Genomic DNA, 19,602 nt, shown 5'->3' with positions numbered 1-19,602 from the left:
AAAAGAAGTTCAAAGGGACTGAAACCTATTCCTTTCTGTGGTATCTCCCTGTAAGCAAACAGGCATGGCAGAAGGAGATCCCCCTTCTTCTTGAGCGGCTCAAAAAAAGTCCCCATCATGGTCTTTTATGTATTATTGAAACGTTCCACCAAACCATTAGTATGGGGATGGTAAGCCGTGGAGAAATGTTAGATCACACCTACCTCTTCCCACATGGCCTTCATATAAGATGAAATTAAGTTTGTCCCCTTATCTGAAACCACAGTCTGCCGAACTCCAACCCTGGAAAAGATCCCTAGAAGAGCTCTAACAACCACCTTGGCAGTAGCGTTCTTCAAAGCCACCACCTCAGGATACCTAGAGGCATGATTCACAACAACAAGAATGTATTTGTTGCCTGAGGATGATCGAGGGTCAAACGTACCAACTATATCAATACCCACCCTCTCAAAGGGTACCGCCACAACAGGTATGAGCACCAAGGGTGCCTTTGTCTGGTGACCAGACTTGCCACTGGCCTGACAGATCAGACAGGTATGGCAAAACCTTTTCACATCCTGACCAACTCCTGGCCAGTAAAACAGAGGTGCTAACTTGTCTTTTATCTTTTTGATGCCCTGGTGACCCGCTAGGGGTAATTCAGGGCCTAGCTATAACAGGAAATTCCTGTGCACCTGAGGAACCACCAACCTTTTGCTGGCTTCTGGCTCTGCGTCAGCAGGCTCACTGTAAAGGAGTCCATCTTCCCAAGCTACCTTGTGCTTTCCAACTACTCCAGTAGAAACCTGTTCCTGAGCAGTCTTATGCAGATCCACAAGTGTAGGACACTCCACCTTTGCACTACAAAATTCCTCTCGGGACAGTCCTCCTGCCACAAGCAGCTCCTGCAGCTCTGGCAGGGACCCAGACTCCAACACCCGATCTGCCTCTGGATGCTCACCCTCCTCTCCAACTGGGACAGGCGGTGCAGACACCAAGACAGGTGCCTTCTCAGAATCTGCCCTTGCTTCTTGTTCTGGCCTATTCACTCCTAGTTTCTCTTTCACTAGAGTGGTCCCCACCACACTAGAAAGTGGATGCCCTAGTGAGCACAGCTGCTGAAATCCAGGCCATATAGGCCTCACGGCTTGGTACTAACCCGTTTCAACTGGCTCATTCCCCAGAAAGCACCCAGTGCCCTGCTTTTCTCGCACCCCTACATCAACCACAGCCTTCTTGCCATTCACCTCTGCCTCCACTCTGGCAAGGGGGTACTCCATGTCATCACCACTAGCTACAAGTCCATTCCCCTTGGAACCAGGGATGATCTTCTCGGGTGTGAGACATTTCAGTGCAACCATAGTCCTGTGGGCACCAGTATCCCTCATGGCAGGAAGCTTCCTACCATTGATACTAGCCACACTCATATACCCATTCGAGTTAAGGTGAATATGCTTAAGGGTTTGAGTTCCCAGATATCCCTGGAGACTAAGTTAAAGTCAGTTGAGCCTCCCTTAATGTCTGCACCCACTAAAATCACATTTGCTATCATGGGTGCCGCTGGCACAGCATCCTTCCCTGGGCAGTCTGGCTGTAAGTGTCCCTCTCGGTGACAATCATAGCATTTAATTACCTTGGTAATGAAAGGACCCTTCCCTCCTTTCCCATTCTGGTGCTGGCTAGAGGCCTCATTCCCCTTAGACTTCTGTCCTGGCTGAGAGCTTTGGGAACTGTTTTGGCCCTTCCCCTCTGGTTTAGAGCCAGGCTGCTGGGAGTTCTTCTCCCCCATTGGGCTTGGAACTGTGGTGCTCCTGCCCCTTGTTCACTCTGTTGGCAAGCCACTTATCAGCCAACACTGCATGTTTCTCTGGATCCCTCTCAGCAAGGTCAGACAAATACTGTCTGAGTGGATTAGAGCACTCCTCCCGGAGATGCTCTGCTATCACCACCTAATTCAGGGACTGGTAATCATTTGCTTCAATCCCTCTTACCTTGTTATTCCAGTATTTCACTATGTCATGGACCTAGTTCTCAAAAGCAACTCCATCCACCTTCTTGTTCTCATAGAAACTCTTTAATTACTGGGCTGGTTTCAATCCACACCGTCTAATCAAGGCAGCCCTCATGCACTCATATGTCAGACTGTCTTTCTCAGGCATCTTTTCAATTACGTCAGAGGCAACTCAGAATTGCTGCTTTTGATTGCCCGTTCAGACATTGAGCCTTGCACGCAAGATCAAAAGCACACATCAGTCTGAGAATATCAGTGCCTGGGACATACATGTGTATCAATTCTTTTGGTACCTTGGTGGTGTTTTCCTTGCGCTTGGACTTTGCAGAGGACTCACCATCCTCAGAGCTAAGCCCTCTCTGCTGCTAACTTCAGCTTTTCTTTCTCAAGGGCTAACTGCTCTTTTTCTAATTCCCTGTCCTGCTCTTTCTCCTGCCTCTCCCCCTCCTTCTCCTTCTCCTTCCAAGCCTATTCTTCTTAACTGGCCCTTCGCTGCTCCTCTTCTGTCTGGCGGGCCATCCTTAGGTACTCCCTCTCAAATTTCCTTGCTTTCTCCTCTGCTAAATCTTTAGCTTCTTGAAGTTTCAGGGTCTCAGCTAAGTCAGTCTCTCCTAACGAGGTGCATCCTGTGGCATGGGAAAAGTTATCTCTAGTTATAGGGGGAGGTGAAAGTCTAAGGGCAGGTGTAGGGAAAACCTTGGTGAATGCCTAGGGGCAGTTCTAGGGGAAAACCTAGGGGATAAGCCTAGGGGCACATGTAGGGAAAGCCTGCCCTGATGAACTTGGCAGGCTTGTGACAACAGTGCTCTCCACCTCTCCCACTGCAGTGACCTCTTCCTCAAAACACTTTCTCATGTGGCTAATCACGTGTTCCGTGTCTTTAAACCTTGGGACCTATCACCCTCTGTCTGTCCTCTATGGTCAAACTCTGCAGTTCAAATTCCTCTCCAGTGATATCTGCCATTTTACATATAGCTTATGAGTATCTCCTGGAATTATCAACTGGCATAAGTGTCCACTGAGCTTGAAGTCTAGTGATCCCACCGCTGCCACCAATGTTGGATACGGCTTCCTTGCCTTTACACTTAGGGGCTACCCCGCTCCAATTGCATCAACTGGAGTGTTCTCCACTGGTGTCCTGGGACCTCAGTACTAGTGGACCCAAAACTGGATAACCAAGTACTCCTCTCCAGCACTTGAGTCTTCTCAGCGTAGCAAGACAAAGCAGTCCCAGGCTTACTCAAGGAGGTGAGGTGGGTTTAGATATTCACAATAGAGGGTACACTGTACTACCAGCTAATAAGATCAATCTCCAGTCAGTGCTTTACTTTTTAAAAAGAAAATTACTTCAGTACACAATAGATAAATATACTACACATACAACTAGGATAAACACTGAAAACCACACATCTCTACAACCCTCTGGGCCAGAGTTCTGACCCCAAACAGTATTATAGTGCCTAGACGCTAAACACTATACAAACATAGTTAGCATGTACACACAGGGTTGCTCTCATTCGCTAGAGCCATGTTCCAATCATTCTATGGCAATGGTGCAGTTTCAGCATATGATGTGAAGTCAAATGTTCCAGATCAGCCCCAGAACCACCACCCAAAGAAGAGAAGTGCCCACCCGTCCTTAGCCAGGACACCACTCTGGTGGCGTCAGGAATCTGATCACAGGTGCCTGATGTCTTGGCACAGTTTTACTGGAGTCCCACTAGACCAGTAGCCACTGGAGGGTATTAGCTGGCCAGAGTGCCAGTACACCCTGCTACTCCCATGTATCACAAAGAGAAAGGTACGGGGCCTGTACCACAGGACACTCTTCCCAAGCTCCAGATGGTAACTGTTAAGTATCTTAGGCTCCAACAGCACAGGGGAAGGGTCTAGGCAAAGTTATCTCAACTTCAAAGGATTGATGGAATCAAGCTTCCTCGTCTTGCTCTGTCTCTGGTGATGTGCTGGAAGCTTCCTTATCTTGAGCAGCTATTTGCAATTTCCTTGTCTTCCAAGCAAATGCTGCTCGACAAGTCTCAAACAGCTGGTCCTCTGCTTTGCTCTTTCACAGCTCGCAAATTCCTTCAGAGTAGAATCCATCCATTACAGAGAAAACTCTCAAGTTCAGACGCGGTGAGCAAGCTTCCTTTCCTTTACATTGTGGGCCCACAGCTGTCTTCTGTAGATGCTTGTTAGAACCGAAGACCAGTCTTGAACAGCCACTGACCACTCAGGCCAGACTTTTGTCACCTCTGATTGATAGGCTTATTCAATCAGAGGGACTGCTACTTTTGAATCCTGGGTGCCCCTCCAATCATGAGGCCTATCTGTGTCATGCTCCCTGTGTGTACAAGACATGAATGAGATGAGTTACTGTGCTTCAGGACAGGCTTTTGGTATCAGCCTGAGCTATTCCCTAAAGAGGAATTTTGATTAACTACAGACCAGGAGCCACTGGCCATCATCAAACAGAAAAGGGGTGGCGGTCTCTCCTAGCAGTTACAGCAGCTAAACACAGATAAGAGTCAGTGTCTACCCCAGCCCACCAAGCTTCTCCAAGGAATAGGGAGGGGAGCTTGAATGTCAAGCAGAACAGCTCAGCTCACATTAAACACAATGGCTCACCTCACCATTCTCCCGTAGGGAACCTACTGGTTCTCAAACACACATCCCAGGTAGACAAAGGCAACAGGACCACAGGCAAAGAAGGCTGCACAGACTTGATCAGGAAGGTGGCTAGTAGCCCCCCCAACCAGGGGTACAAGGATACAGGCGTCCCTGACTATAGATTTATTGCTACCACCACTGTCAGTCTACTACTGCTTTGGTAGAGAGGACAGTATCCACTCTCTGTGAAATAGGAGTGCGCTATGCATGCCCCCTTTGACCTCAGAGCTAAGCTCTAGAGTCTCAGTCCATGTAAACAGGGAGATCCTCAGTAGACATACTTGTCTATTATGTTCACTGAGGTAGGGATGCAGAAACCATACAGTAACTTTCAAGTGACTTGCCTGTAGATCACCATAAGGCAGGGGAAGCGCGCTCTCCAGAGACACGCAGAAGACTTACAGTCCCAACACTACTCTTACAAAAGTATTATTAAGGTCACTTCACTATTAAACAAGCACGAAGATCTACTACCTGAAGACACGATTAGGACCACATGGACATAGTAAAATGACTTACCTACAGTCCATGTGAGACCAACAATGCTATTTTTGACGTACAAACTGTAAACTTCGTACTTGTATAGCGCACTACTCACCCGTTAGGGTCTCAAGGCGCTGTACGCATACCGCTGTGGAAACCCTCCTGGCTTTTCCCTGTGAGGTGCCCACTCCTGGGCAACCTTCAAGGTGAAGCCAGGCATCCCAGCGCTGTTGGGGCCGTTGTGGAGATTAAGCAAGCTATTGCCCAGAGTTACAGAGTGGGACCCATGAATTAGATTAGGCACCGATGCGAGAATTATCAGGTCCGAGGAAATTGAGCCCAAGACCCACTGAGGCGGGAATTGAACCCTGGTCCCGGACCAGATTTCTGCATCAGGGTCTGCCGCTCTAACCATTGAACCACACTTCTCCACACGTACAAACCATCTTAGCCTTGAAAAAGCCCCAGGTCTGTGCGTCCTTGTGGGGCGAAAGACGTGTTGGCTGGTTTTTCTTTGCAACCTCGCAATTAAATAGAGGCTGTTTGTTTTCAGGTGCATTAAAATAAACGTATGTGATGATTAGTACGTAATCTCTGTCCACTGTTTACTCAAGGACTATGAAACCACATGTTAATGATTATTATTATTGAGAAATGCTTACTCTACCTCACTTAAATATATGTAATAGTTGTAGACATAGGAGTATTGCTGTCTCAGGGTGAGCAATCTATACTGCCATTGAGCCAATACTAGTCAACTTAACTTCAGAAATATTACCCACTTCCTTAATAACTGTAGGTTCATTCATGTTTACCCCCCCAGGTGTGTCTAAGGTGGGTCATTCATATCTACCCTCTCAGGTGTGTTTCTGGTGGGTCACCCATGTTTACCCTCTCTGCTGTGTCTCTTATGTTTACCCTTACGGTGTATCTAAGAGGGGGTCACTCATGTTTACCCTCTCGGGTGTGTCTAAGGTGGATCACTCATGTTTACCCTCTCAGCTATGTGTTTAAGGTGGGTCATTCATGTTTACCCTCTCAGGTGTGTCTACGGTGAGTCATTCATGTTTACCCTCTCAGGTGTGTCTACAGTGGGTCATTCATGTTTACCCTCTCAGGTGTGTTTACGGTGGGTCATTCATGTTTACCTTCTCTGATGTGTCTAAGGTGGGTCATTCATGTTTACCCTTTTGCCTTGTGTCTATGTGGGTAATTCATGTTTTCTCTCTCTGATGTGCTAAGGTGGGCCATTCATGTTTACCATCTTGGTGTGTCTAAGTAGTGGGCACTTATGTTTACCCTCTTAGGTGTGACTCCAGTGGATCACTCATGTTTACCCTCTCAGGTGTGTCTGTGGTGGGCCATTTATGTTTATCCTCCCAGGTGGGTAATACATGTTTACCCTCTCTAGTGTGTCTAATGTGGATCATTCATGTTACCCTCTCAGCTGTGACTAAGGTGAGTCGTTCATGCTTATCGTCTCAGGTGTGTCTACGATGGGTCACTCATATTTACCATCTTGGTTTGTCTAAGGGGGGCACTTAGGTTTACCCTCTCAGGTGTGTCTCCAGTGGGTCACTCATGTTTACCCTCTCAGGTGACTCTAAGGTGGGCCATTTATGTTTATCCTCCCAGGTGCATCATACATGTTTACCCTCTCTAGTGTGTCTAATGTGGATCATTCATGTTACCATCTCAGCTGTGTCTAAGGTGGGTCGTTCATGCTTGTCGTCTCATGTGTGTCTACGATGGATCACTCATGTTTACCATCTCAGTGTGCCTAAGGAGGGGGGACACTTATGTTTACCCTCTCATGTGTGTCTCCAGTGGGTCACTCATGTTTACACTCTCAGGTGTGTCGATGGTGGGCCATTTATGTTTATCCTCTCAGGTGGGTCATACATGTTTAACCTCTCTAGTGTGTCTAATGTGGATCATTCATGTTACCCTCTCAGCCTTGTACAAGGTGGGTCATTTATGCTGACAGTCTCAGGTGTGTCTAAGGTGTGTCACTCATGTTTACCCTTTTGCTGTGTATCTATGTGGGTAATTCATGTTTACTCTCTCATGTGTGTCTCCAGTGGGTCATTCATGTTTACTCTTTTGGGCGTCTCTAAGGTGGGTCATTCATGTTTACCCTCTTTAGTGTGTCTAATGTGGATAATTCATGTTACCCTCTAAGGTGTGTCTCAGGTGGGTCATTCATGTTTACCCTCTCAGGTGTGTCTAAGGTGGGTCACTCATGTTTACCCTCCCTGGTGTGTTTAAGGTGGGTCACTCATGTTTACCCTGTCTGGTGCGTTTAAGGTGGGTCACTCATGTTTACCCTCTCTGGTGTGTCTAAGGTGGATCACTCATGTTTACCCTTACAGGTGTGTCTATGATGGGTCACTCATGTTTGCCCTCTCAGGTGCGTCTAAGGTGGGTCATTGTTGTTTAATCTCTCAGAAAGGACTTCCCCCAAAACTGCACAATGAGTAGAAGGCTGGCGGATCAGGAGGGACCTGGGTCTTTCCTGCTGGTCTCCCCTATTTGATGGTGCAAAAACACCTTAGAGACTCATACCAGTCTAGGATTTGTATATGAGATGAAGGAAGGGGCCTGTGCTCTCCATAACTAGGTGCAAGTCTCACGCATGGCTCCCTTGGTGATCTCATAAGCTTTGTTTTAAAACATAACCTTTTCTCTCCAACCCCTCACATGCTGAGGGCTCTCATTCCATACAGCTCTCACTCCAGAGGATCTCCTTTCTGTCCCTCAGGGTGCCCATCAGCAGAAGAAGTGGACATCATGCTGCAGAGGTCTGAGGGTGGCGTTGACGCCGCACTGCACTACTCAAAGAGCATCTCCAAGTACATGAAGGACCTTATCTACTACCTGGAGAAGAGGACCACACTAGGTGAGAAGAGGGAGGCTTCAAGGTGAGCAGGGGATGTCGTACTGGGGAGCAGGGAACTTGGGGGTGAGGAAGGGGCCTCCAAGATACTTCCTTTCCTCTCCAAGTCTCAAGGGCCTACTCCCCTACCTGTATATGAGGACCTCATTTGGTGAGAATGGAGGGCCCCGGGAGTGTAGAAGAGGCCTGTGTTGAGCGCTGCACCTTAAGACCTTCAGTATGTGAACTATATCTACTGTCTGGAGAGGTGGGTCATGCAGGGTGAGATGGCAGAGCGCAGTGATGAGGGCTCAGGAGTGTAGAAGAGGCCACAGGGTCAGCAGGGACCCTGCAGGGTGAGATGGCAGAGCGCAGTGATGAGGGCTCAAGAGTGTAGAAGAGGCCACAGGGTCAGCTGGACCACGCAGGGTGAGATGGCAGAGCTCAGTGATGAGGGCTCAAGAGTGTAGAAGAGGCCACAGGGTCAGCAGGGACCATGCAGGGTGAGATGGCAGAGCGCAGTGATGAGGGCTCAGGAGTGTAGAAGAGGCCGCAGGGTCAGCGGGACCACGCAGGGTGAGATGGAAGATTGCAGTGATGAGGGCTCAGGAGTGTAGAAGAGGCCGCAGGGTCAGCGGGACCATGCAGTGTGAGGTGGCAGAGCGCAGTGATGAGGGCTCAAGAGTGTAGAAGAGGCCGGAGGGTCAGCGGGACCATGCAGTGTGAGATGGCAGAGCGCAGTGATGAGGGCTCAAGAGTGTAGAAGAGGCCGGAGGGTCAGCGGGACCATGCAGGGTGAGATGGCAGAGCGCAGTGATGAGGGCTCAGGAGTGTAGAAGAGGCCACAGGGTCAGCGGGGACCATGCAGGGTGAGATGGCAGAGCGCAGTGATGAGGGCTCAGGAGTGTAGAAGAGGCCGGAGGGTCAGCGGGGACCATGCAGGGTGAGATGGCAGAGCGCAGTGATGAGGGCTCAGGAGTGTAGAAGAGACCGGAGGGTCAGCGGGGACCATGCAGGGTGAGATGGCAGAGCGCAGTGATGAGGGCTCAAGAGTGTAGAAGAGGCCGGAGGGTCAGCGGGGACCATGCAGGGTGAGATGGCAGAGCGCAGTGATGAGGGCTCAAGAGTGTAGAAGAGGCCGCTGGGTCAGCGGGGACCACGCAGGGTGAGATGGCAGAGCGCAGTGATGAGGGCTCAGGAGTGTAGAAGAGGCCACAGGGTCAGCAGGGACCACGCAGGGTGAGATGGCAGAGCGCAGTGATGAGGGCTCAGGAGTGTAGAAGAGACCGGAGGGTCAGGGGGGACCACGCAGGGTGAGATGGCAGAGCGCAGTGATGAGGGCTCAAGAGTGTAGAAGAGGCCGGAGGGTCAGCGGGGACCACGCAGGGTGAGATGGCAGAGCTCAGTGATGAGGGCTCAGGAGTGTAGAAGAGGCCGGGGGGTCAGGGGTGATCACGCAGGGTGAGATGGCAGAGCGCATTGATGAGGGCTCAGGAGTGTAGAAGAGGCCGCAGGGTCAGGGGGGACCACGCAGAGTGAGATGGCAGAGCGCAGTGATGAGGGCTCAAGAGTGTAGAAGAGGCCGCAGGGTCAGCGGGGACCACGCAGGGTGAGATGGCAGAGCGCAGTGATGAGGGCTCAAGAGTGTAGAAGAGGCCGCAGGGTCAGCGGGGACCACGCAGGGTGAGATGGCAGAGCTCAGTAATGAGGGCTTAAGAGTGTAGAAGAGGCCGCAGGGTCAGCGGGGACCACGCAGAGTGAGATGGCAGAGCGCAGTAATGAGGGCTCAGGAGTGTAGAAGAGGCCGCAGGGTCAGCGGGGACCACGCAGGGTGAGATGGCAGAGCGCAGTGATGAGGGCTCAGGAGTGTAGAAGAGGCCGCAGGGTCAGCGGAGACCACGCAGGGTGAGATGGCAGAGCGCAGTGATGAGGGCTCAGGAGTGTAGAAGAGGCCGCAGGGTCAGCGGGGACCACGCAGAGTGAGATGGCAGAGCGCAGTGATGAGGGCTCAGGAGTGTAGAAGAGGCCGCAGGGTCAGCGGGGACCACGCAGGGTGAGATGGCAGAGCGCAGTGATGAGGGCTCAGGAGTGTAGAAGAGGCCGCAGGGTCAGCGGGGACCACGCAGGGTGAGGTGGCAGAGCGCAGTGATGAGGGCTCAGGAGTGTAGAAGAGGCCGCAGGGTCAGCGGGGACCACGCAGGGTGAGATGGCAGAGCGCAGTGATGAGGGCTCAGGAGTGTAGAAGAGGCCGCAGGGTCAGCGGGGACCACGCAGGGTGGGATGGCAGAGCGCAGTGATGAGGGCTCAGGAGTGTAGAAGAGGCCGCAGGGTCAGCGGGGACCACGCAGGGTGGGATGGCAGAGCGCAGTGATGAGGGCTCAGGAGTGTAGAAGAGGCTGCAGGGTCAGCGGGGACCACGCAGGGTGGGATGGCAGAGCCCAGTGATGAGGGCTCAGGAGTGTAGAAGAGGCCGCAGGGTCAGGGGGGACCATGCAGGGTGAGATGGCAGAGCGCAGTGATGAGGGCTCAGGAGTGTAGAAGAGGCCGCAGGGTCAGCGGGACCACGCAGGGTGAGATGGAAGATTGCAGTGATGAGGGCTCAGGAGTGTAGAAGAGGCCGCAGGGTCAGCGGGACCATGCAGTGTGAGATGGCAGAGCGCAGTGATGAGGGCTCAAGAGTGTAGAAGAGGCCGGAGGGTCAGCGGGACCATGCAGGGTGAGATGGCAGAGCGCAGTGATGAGGGCTCAGGAGTGTAGAAGAGGCCACAGGGTCAGCAGGGACCATGCAGGGTGAGATGGCAGAGCGCAGTGATGAGGGCTCAGGAGTGTAGAAGAGGCCGGAGGGTCAGCGGGACCACGCAGGGTGAGATGGCAGAGCGCAGTGATGAGGGCTCAAGAGTGTAGAAGAGGCCACAGGGTCAGCGGGGACCATGCAGGGTGAGATGGCAGAGCGCAGTGATGAGGGCTCAAGAGTGTAGAAGAGGCCGCAGGGTCAGCGGGGACCACGCAGGGTGAGATGGCAGAGCGCAGTGATGAGGGCTCAGGAGTGTAGAAGAGGCCGCAGGGTCAGGGGGGACCACGCCCGGTGAGATGGCAGAGCTCAGTGATGAGGGCTCAAGAGTGTAGAAGAGGCCAGAGGGTCAGCGGGACCAAGCAGGGTGAGATGGCAGAGCTCAGTGACGAGAAATAGGTGAAGAGATCTGAGGGAGTGTGCAGTCTTCAGAGCTACGGTCTTCATTGCTATCCCTTCTGTTACAGAGATGGAGTTTGCCAAAGGGCTACAGAAGCTAGTGCACACCTGCAGACAGACCATAACACAGGAGGTGAGTCCCTGCCTTTGCCACCGTGTCAATGCTCCAGCATTGACCTGTGATGGGCTGTGTGTCATATATTCTGACGTCCTTGGCCCTCTCCTTTGAGCTGCCTTGCACTGTCTTTGTCATCATGTTTCACCAAAGGTTCACATGTCCTATTACCCGATTATTGCAGGTACTTTGTCATGAAAATCAAGAGCCACATGGCTTAGTTTAAATGAGAAATCAATATCCGGCATAAAATGATTTTTTTTCCCTGAGAACTTTGTACTGGGCGATTTGGTGGTACGTGGGAAACTCACCCTGCCCTCCAGCGCCTTATGAAAGGGCGCAGTGGTTGTGGCCTGCTAGCAGAGCGCCTTACTCTGGGGCAAAGTGCAACTCTGTGAGGATAACCTGTGGTGAGGGGCAGTGAAAGCAACATAAGAAATTTAGTGGGAGAAAGATGGAGGGCACGGGGTGAAAATGTGAAAGAGAATCAGTACATGAAGGAGAGAGCTGGAAAACACATGCATTCTCATGGAATGCTGCAAGCAACAAATAAAGTAGTTTCCTGATGTGGAGCTATGGAAGGACTCAAGATTCTAGTCAAAAGGATGGTAAAGAGGTTCTTCTCCAAGAGAGAGACAATCACAAGACGAGGAAGGAAAACTATCAAATAAGAAGCAAGCAACAAGAATGATAAGAAAGCCAACCAATGGTGAGCAGTGGGTAGGCTCTAAGCCTACAGTAAGATTTCTGTATGGTCCACAATATGCTTTCACCTTCAAACAGCTGAGAGCTTCCTGCTAGGCCAGACCTAAAAAGTATAGACATGTCTGTGCAGAACAAGGCTTATGTCGAGAGGAGTGGTGTGCTGACCTCAGGCGCTCTCATCCTATGGCTACCAGCCAGCGAGCCCATCCTAATGAGTGCTGACTTTCTGTTAAATGCATTAGAAACTCAAAATAAATTAACATTTAGGTGCCAAGAGAGAGTAAGTGTCCAGTAACTCGCAAACCTCTTGATGGACCCAGCACTTTCACTCTCAAGCTGACTGTACAAGAAACAAACGTGAAATTTTGTCTGTCTGTCAGGGAGCATCCCGGAAGGGAGGATCTATCAGGGCAGCCAGGCCGCTGAGGCTGGTGATCTGCCTCCTCCGCCGCTGGATGTAAGACCGGAGGTACACCAGCATCGACCCGGAGGAGGCGGCCTGAGGGTTTGACCACAGCAGAGCCGAAGGAGCGGCAGCCTAGAATAATAACATCATGTGCCGCAGAAACACGTGAAAGCTCCGGCGAATGGAACCGCCTTCAGCAGAATGTTGATTTTAATAGGTCGGGTGAGGGGTAGAGAGCAAGCTCGGGTTAAGGTTAGAGGAAGGCTCGTGGTCCGAGTGGGACCGAGGCGCTGTTAAGGTAAGAGCACAGGCGAGGCCGACGTTAGAAGGCCCAGGGACTCAATACAAAAGTGTATGCCCTAGAGTGGGATTAAGATAAAAGATGTTTGATAGAATTTGCGTGCGTGGCAGTGGGCCAAGGGTAGGGACAGTTTGTGACCCAAGAAGCCTTTGGTGACAGCACCAGGTTTCAGGGAAGGATAGCTGGCCTACACTTGCTGTCCCAGAGGCATGCATCTCACTCTGGAAGCTGTGTTATGAACGGACTACCATCACTGTTAAATATCTCTCCTGTTAACTCCCTTCATCTTGTTCTCTCTTTCCTGTTCAGGCATACATGCCGTTCCTTTCCATCTATTCTTTGGCCCTGGAGCAGGACGGTGAATATGGCTGCGGAGTCCTGCAAGCAGCCAACACTTTACAGAACCAGACCTTCCTGCAGGTGAGCACTCGACCCCAGGACCCGCTGGTACGTGTAATATCAGATCTTCCTGCAGGATCACCCAACCCCAGGACCCACTGGGATCTTCCTGAGGCTATCACCCAACCCCAGAACCCGCTGGTACTTGTAATATCAGATTTTTACCGCAGGATCACCCAACCCCAGGACCCACTGAGATCTTCCTGCAGGCTATCACCCAGCCCCAGGACCCGCTGTTATTTTTTCATATATATATTTCATACTTATACATGTGTGTTTTTATATATGCTCCGGGATCCCCCCACGAGGGCGGGAATATTCATTGTTTATGACTTTGATGAGGATACCCCTGGAAGAGAACTAGGATTTACAGGTAAGTAACTTATCCATATCAGATATTCCTGCCGGCTATCACCCAACCCCAGGACCCGCTGGTACTTGTAATATCAGATCTTCCTGCAGGATCACCCAACCCCAGGACCTGCTGGTACTTGTAATATCAGACCTTCCTGCAGGATCACCCAACCCCAGGACCCGCTGGTACTTGTAATATCAGATCTTCCTGCAGGCTATCACCCAACCCCAGGTCCCGCTGGTACTTGTAATATCAGACCTTCCTGCAGGATCATCCAACCCCAGGACCCGCTGGTACTTGTAATATCAGATCTTCCTGCAGGCTATCACCCAACCCCAGGACTCGCTGGTACTTGTAATATCAGACCTTCCTGCAGGCTATCACCCAACCTCAGGACCCGCTGGTACTTGTAATATTAGACCTTCCTGCAGGATCATCCAACCCCAGGACCCGTTGGTACTTGTAATATCAGATCTTCCTGCAGGCTATCACCCAACCCCAGGACCCGCTGGTACTTGTAATATCAGATCTTCCTGCAGGATCACCCAACCCCAGGACCCGCTGAGATCTTCCTGCAGGTTATCACCCAACCCCAGGACCTGCTGGTACTTGTAATATCAGATCTTACTGCAGGATCAACCAACCCCAGGACCAGCTGTTACTTGTAATATCAGACCTTCCTGCAGGTGAGCACTCGACCCTAGAACCCGCTGGTACTTGTAATATTAGATCTTCCCGCAGGATCACCCAACCCCAGGACCCGCTGGTATTTGTAATATCAGATCTTCCTGCAGGATCACCCAACCCCAGGACCCGCTGGTACTTGTAATATCAGATTTTCCTGCACATTATCATCCAACCCCAGGACCTGCTGGTACTTGTAATATCAGATCTTGCTGCAGGCTATCACCCAACCCCAGGACCTGCTGGTACTTGTAATATCAGTTTATCCTGCAGGTTAGTACCCAACCCCTGGACCCGCTGGTACTTGTAATATCAGATTTTCTTGCAGGCTATCACCCAGCCCCAGGACCCGCTGGTACTTGTAATATCAGACCTTCCTGCAGGTGAGCACTCGACCCCAGGACCCGCTGGTACTTGTAATATCAGATCTTCCCGCAGGATCACCCAACCCCAGGACCCGCTGGTATTTGTAATATCAGATCTTCCTGCAGGATCACCCAACCCCAGGACCCGCTGGTTCTCTTCCAGGGGATCCTCATCAATAGTCATAAACATTGAATATTCCCGCCCTTGTGTGGGGACCCCGGAGCATATATAAAATATATACACATTATACATGTGTAACAAACAGTCATGCAGGCTATCATGTTAAAAACAGGCTAAAATGCTTTATTTCTATGAAGTTTTTTTTTTTTTTTTTTTTTTTTTTTAATTACTACAATAGAGCCTAAATAAGTACCCAAGCTCCTAAAACTAGGCTTGGGGAAGTAAGCAGTAGCAAACTCTAGTGAAAAAATAGAGAAAACTGCATTGAAAAACAATGAAGCATTCTTAGCCAATAGGCTGCATGTAGGTTAACACAGGAGAACCATAAAAACTTTGGCACTGTGCCTTTAAGACCCTGAGCACCTCCAGTATCCCACCATGCCTCAGGGGTGAAGGAAAGGTGACAGTTGGTTCACAGTTAGGTCAGTTCTTTTTTCCGGCTTCTTCTGAGAGGATCCTGGAGCATTGAACTCTCAGTTTTTCTGAGTTTTCCTCAGAAAAATTCTTTAAAAAAGCGTTTTTTCACTTTTCACTCGACAAGTAACATCTTTGTCTGAGCTAGGAAGGTTTTTTCTGACAGAAAAATGCCTTCTCTTTTTGTCAAATGCCCTGCTTGTGGGAAGAAGAAGGCCCAGTCAGATCCCCACTCTCTGTGCATAGTGTGCCTGCCTCAGAGTCACTGCCCTGACACTTGTAAGTACTGTAAGAACATGTCTAGGAGGACTCTGAAAGACAGAGAGAAGATCCGACTTCATGGGCTTCAGGAGAGGAAAAGAACATCGTCCTCCTCACTCCCCAGGCATCCAGAAGGCCATTCTCAGGAGAGAATGGCCCGGTCGACGTCGACAGGTAGGAAAATACCTGTTTGTTCTCCGTCGACGTCGTCGCTACCACCGTCCCACCGGCATAGATCGCCGTCGACGGCGACACACCCGACGTCGAAGGGAACGTCGTCGAGGGAACATCAGAGCAGGGGCAGGTCTCCGTCGACGGCAGCCCGCCGATCGACGTCGAGCCATCGCCGGCATGCCCGGTCGCCGCCAAAGGCTGTGCGCCCCCCGACGTCAGGACACACGGCGTCGAGATCTCCACGACGGCACGAGAAACATCCGCCGTCAACCTCCCATCGCTCCACGTCGAGGCACACGACGGCGAGCAGGTCGAGGTCCAAGGAACGCCGTTCGACGTCAAGGCAATCAACGTCGAGGCAATCAACGTCGAGGCAGGACCGACCGACTGGGCGTCCTTCGACGTCGAAACAGCCATCGACGTCGACGCAGGTTTTACCTGTCCAACAGGGAGCAGAACATCGCTCCTCGCCAGACAAGGCTCCGTCTCCAGTGGTCTCCATACCGAGCGACTCTTCTCGGTCAAGAGCATCTCCTGGGCATGTCTCGCCCATCAACCTATCTCCGAGATGGCTGGAGAGCCTCAACAGACCAGCGGCCTCCCCAGATTCGCAATATTCGCGAATGTATTCACCCACTGCCTCCCCGCCAAGAACGCCATCGCCGACAGCCGGGGCAGAACTGGCTCGTTCAGCTCCTCGACAGCTGACCGCGAGGTCTAGGCGCTCGGCTACAGCGTCCCGCAGCAGATCTCGCTCTCAACGGAGATCCAGGTCGCGCTCAAGAAGATCACCCTCTTGGTCTTCCATCAGGTTCTTCTGTCAGGCGTTACTCACCTACTCTTACAGATTCACCACCTGCTAGAGTCTCACCAGTGGATGACATAACCACTTTCAACGAGGTGTTGCTAAGAGGAGCGCAGAAACTCAATATAGAGGTTCCAGAACCGTCTACCTCCTCATCAATCATCTTTGAGACGCTACAACAGAGATCAGCGTCGAAAAAGTTGCTGCCTCTAGTGCCTGGTTTGTTGCAGCCGACCATGGACACTTTTCTGGCCCCAGCCTCGCTTAAGTCTGCCCCGGCTCGGATTCTTAAAAAGTACAAGGCTCCAGAGCAAGACCCTTTATTCCTTAGGAAGGATCCGCCACCAGACTCAGTGATCATAGCTGCCGCCCGAAAGACCCACTCGGTGGCATCTTCATCCACGGTACCCCCGGATAAAGAGAGCAGGCATTTAGACTCTCTGGGAAGAAAGATGTGCGGGACAGCGGCTTCAGCAATGAAGGTCTCTAGTGCGTCTGCGCTCCTGGGCAGGTACGATCGTTCTCTGTGGGATTCCCTCAGTAGATTTACAGAAAAACTGCCCAGAGAAGACAGGCAAGATTTCCAAGAGATTCTACAGGAAGGATGCCTGGTATCTAACCAAGTTATCAGCGCGGCAGCGGATGGGGCGGATTTGGCGGCTCATGGTTACGCACATGGTATCTGTGCGAGGAGATCTTCCTGGCTGAGGCTCACTGGCTTGAAACAGGAGGCACAACAACGTATCCTGAATCTCCCATTTGCCGGGAATTCTCTATTCGGTGCCCATGCAGACGAAGAGATGGCCCGCATGAAGACCGAGGTGGATACCATGAAGGCGGTAGGCCTCGAAAGAAGGAAAGATTTCAGGCAGAGGTACAGACCGTACGATAGACGCCCTTTCCAACAGAGGGTTCAAACCCCTCATTGGTCGCAAAGGTCTCAGCAACGACAGGGACACCCTCTGTTTCAGCGAAGAAACACAAGGGAGCGAGGGTCAAGCAGACCTCAACAGTCCACTCCAAAAGCACCCACTAAGCAATGAAGTCTCGCTTCCCTCGACACTGTACACCACTCCGGTGGGGGGAAGTATTATTGCTCATCTTCACGAGTGGCACTCTATCACAAGAGACAAATGGGTGCTCAATATTGTCGAACATGGCTATTCTCTCCTTTTCAAGCAGCCTCCACCACACTTGCCACCAACCAAACACAATCCGGCTCATCTCACCTTGCTACGCAAGGAGGCTCTCGCCCTCCTAAGAAAGAATGCCATAGAAAGGGTTCCACCTGCCCACAGAGGAAAGGGGGTCTACTCCCGTTACTTTCTAGTAGCAAAGAAGGGTCAAGAGGGCGTTTTCAGGCCAATCCTGGATCTAAGACTGCTGAACAAACACATAAGAAAGCAGAAGTTCAGAATGCTAGCGCTTCACCAAATTTTCCCTCAACTGCATCAGGGAGACTGGATGTGCTCCATCGACCTGCAGGATGCGTATTTCCACATCCCAATAGCTCCAAAGCATCGAAAATTCCTGCGCTTTCGAGTAGCGTTACAGCATTACCAGTTCAGGGTTCTACCCTTTGGCCTGAAATCTGCTCCAAGAGTTTTCTCGAAATGTATGGCAGTGGTGGCGGCGCATCTACGAAGACAAAGGATATACATATATCCATACCTAGACGACTGGCTACTAAAGGCTTCTTCTCCGGAGCAGGCGAGAAGCCATCGGGACATTGTACTAGGAGTTTGCGAAGCTCTAGGTCTTCAGGTCAATCACCAGAAGTCAACCTTGACTCCAACGCAGAGTCTTCACTACCTAGGAGCTATCATAAACACAGAACTACAAAAAGTGTATCCTTCGGAGGAACGACTGTCCTCAATAAACAAGAAGTGCCAGGACCTGTTGAGAGCCAGCGCACCTACGGCACGTCAGGTGACATCACTACTGGGCTCCATGGCATCGTGCATCTTTATTGTCCCAAATGCCAGACTCCACATGAGACCCCTCCAAGAGGCATTGGAGGCCAATTGGAGCCAAAGAACAGGTCGCTGGGAAGACACAATGCGGCTACCGGAGGTAGCACTTCAGTCATTGAGATGGTGGATGCACAGACCTCACCTGTCAGTGGGCGCTCCGTTTCACCAGGTACTTCCATCCGACACTCTGGTAACGGATGCGTCTCTTCAGGGATGGGGGGCTCATCTGGGTCCTTTTCAAGCGCAGGGTCTGTGGTCAGACAAGGAGAAGCAGTACCACATCAATCTGCTAGAACTCAGAGCGGTCCATCTGGCTCTCAAGTCTTTCACACCGCTAATTCAGGGGAAAACTCTATTGATACAGACGGACAATACAACCACAATGTATTACTTGAACAAACAAGGGGGAACGAGATCCCTACCCCTTTCACGAGAGTCCCAAGCGATATGGCATTGGCTCCTGGCCAGAGGAATGTCAATCACAGCAGTTCACCTGCCAGGTCAGCAGAACGTAGAAGCAGACTTTCTAAGCAGACACCTGGAGGACGTTCACGATTGGGTCCTGCACGACGAAGTCGCAGAATACATCTTCGCGCAATGGGGTCGGCCTCAACTGGACCTCTTCGCAGACGATGTAAACAGGAAATGCCCAGACTTCGCATCCAGGTTCTACCGTCCGGGATCTCGAGGGAATGCCCTGTTGATCGACTGGTCAGGGACATTTCTTTACGCTTTTCCGCCGATTCCCCTCATTCCGGCAGTGATCAGCAAACTTTACGGATCCAGGACCAGAATGATTCTTATAGCGCCACAATGGCCTCGACAATTCTGGTACACGGATCTCCTCAACCTGTCGGAAAAACCTCACAGGAGGCTGCCGTGCAGACCGGATCTTCTGAGCAGAATGGAGGGCAGGATTCTGCATCCCAACCTACCCTCTCTGAGCTTAACAGCATGGCTCCTGAATTCCTGCAGTATGGGCACCTAGGACTCTCGCAGGAGTGCATGAACATCTTGAAAGAGTCCAAACGGCCTTCCACGTGGCGTTCCTACGCTTTTAAGTGGAAGAGATTCTACATATGGTGCTGTCAGCAAGGCCATAATCCCATACGGGCGCAGGAGGACGTCATACTGTCCTATTTGCTTCATCTAGCGAAATCCGGTCTGCAGGTATCATCTATTAAGGTACATTTGTCTGCTATTACTGCCTATCGCAAGTCACCTTCTCAGGAATCCTTCTTTACGAAACCTGTAGTCAA

At 51.2% G+C, this 19,602-nt stretch overlaps 1 protein-coding gene across 8 annotated transcripts in view; it reads left to right on the top strand.

The window, feature by feature from the left end:
- ARHGAP45 (Rho GTPase activating protein 45) overlaps positions 1-19,602 on the top strand; it is a 381,773-nt gene that overhangs the window by 212,762 nt on the left and 149,409 nt on the right. For all 8 annotated transcript variants that reach the window (XM_069216459.1, XM_069216457.1, XM_069216454.1 and 5 more), the window contains 3 exons: positions 7,902-8,039; positions 11,274-11,338; positions 13,042-13,152. In XM_069216459.1, coding sequence (XP_069072560.1) covers positions 7,902-8,039; positions 11,274-11,338; positions 13,042-13,152 — 314 coding nt within the window. The remainder of the gene's footprint in view (positions 1-7,901; positions 8,040-11,273; positions 11,339-13,041; positions 13,153-19,602) is intronic.

The sequence above is a fragment of the Pleurodeles waltl genome, chromosome 12 (assembly GCF_031143425.1).
Source record: "Pleurodeles waltl isolate 20211129_DDA chromosome 12, aPleWal1.hap1.20221129, whole genome shotgun sequence".
NCBI classification, from domain to species: domain Eukaryota; kingdom Metazoa; phylum Chordata; class Amphibia; order Caudata; family Salamandridae; genus Pleurodeles; species Pleurodeles waltl.
The sequence above is the reverse complement of the archived record's forward strand: the minus strand, read 5'-3'. Positions and strand labels throughout refer to the sequence as shown.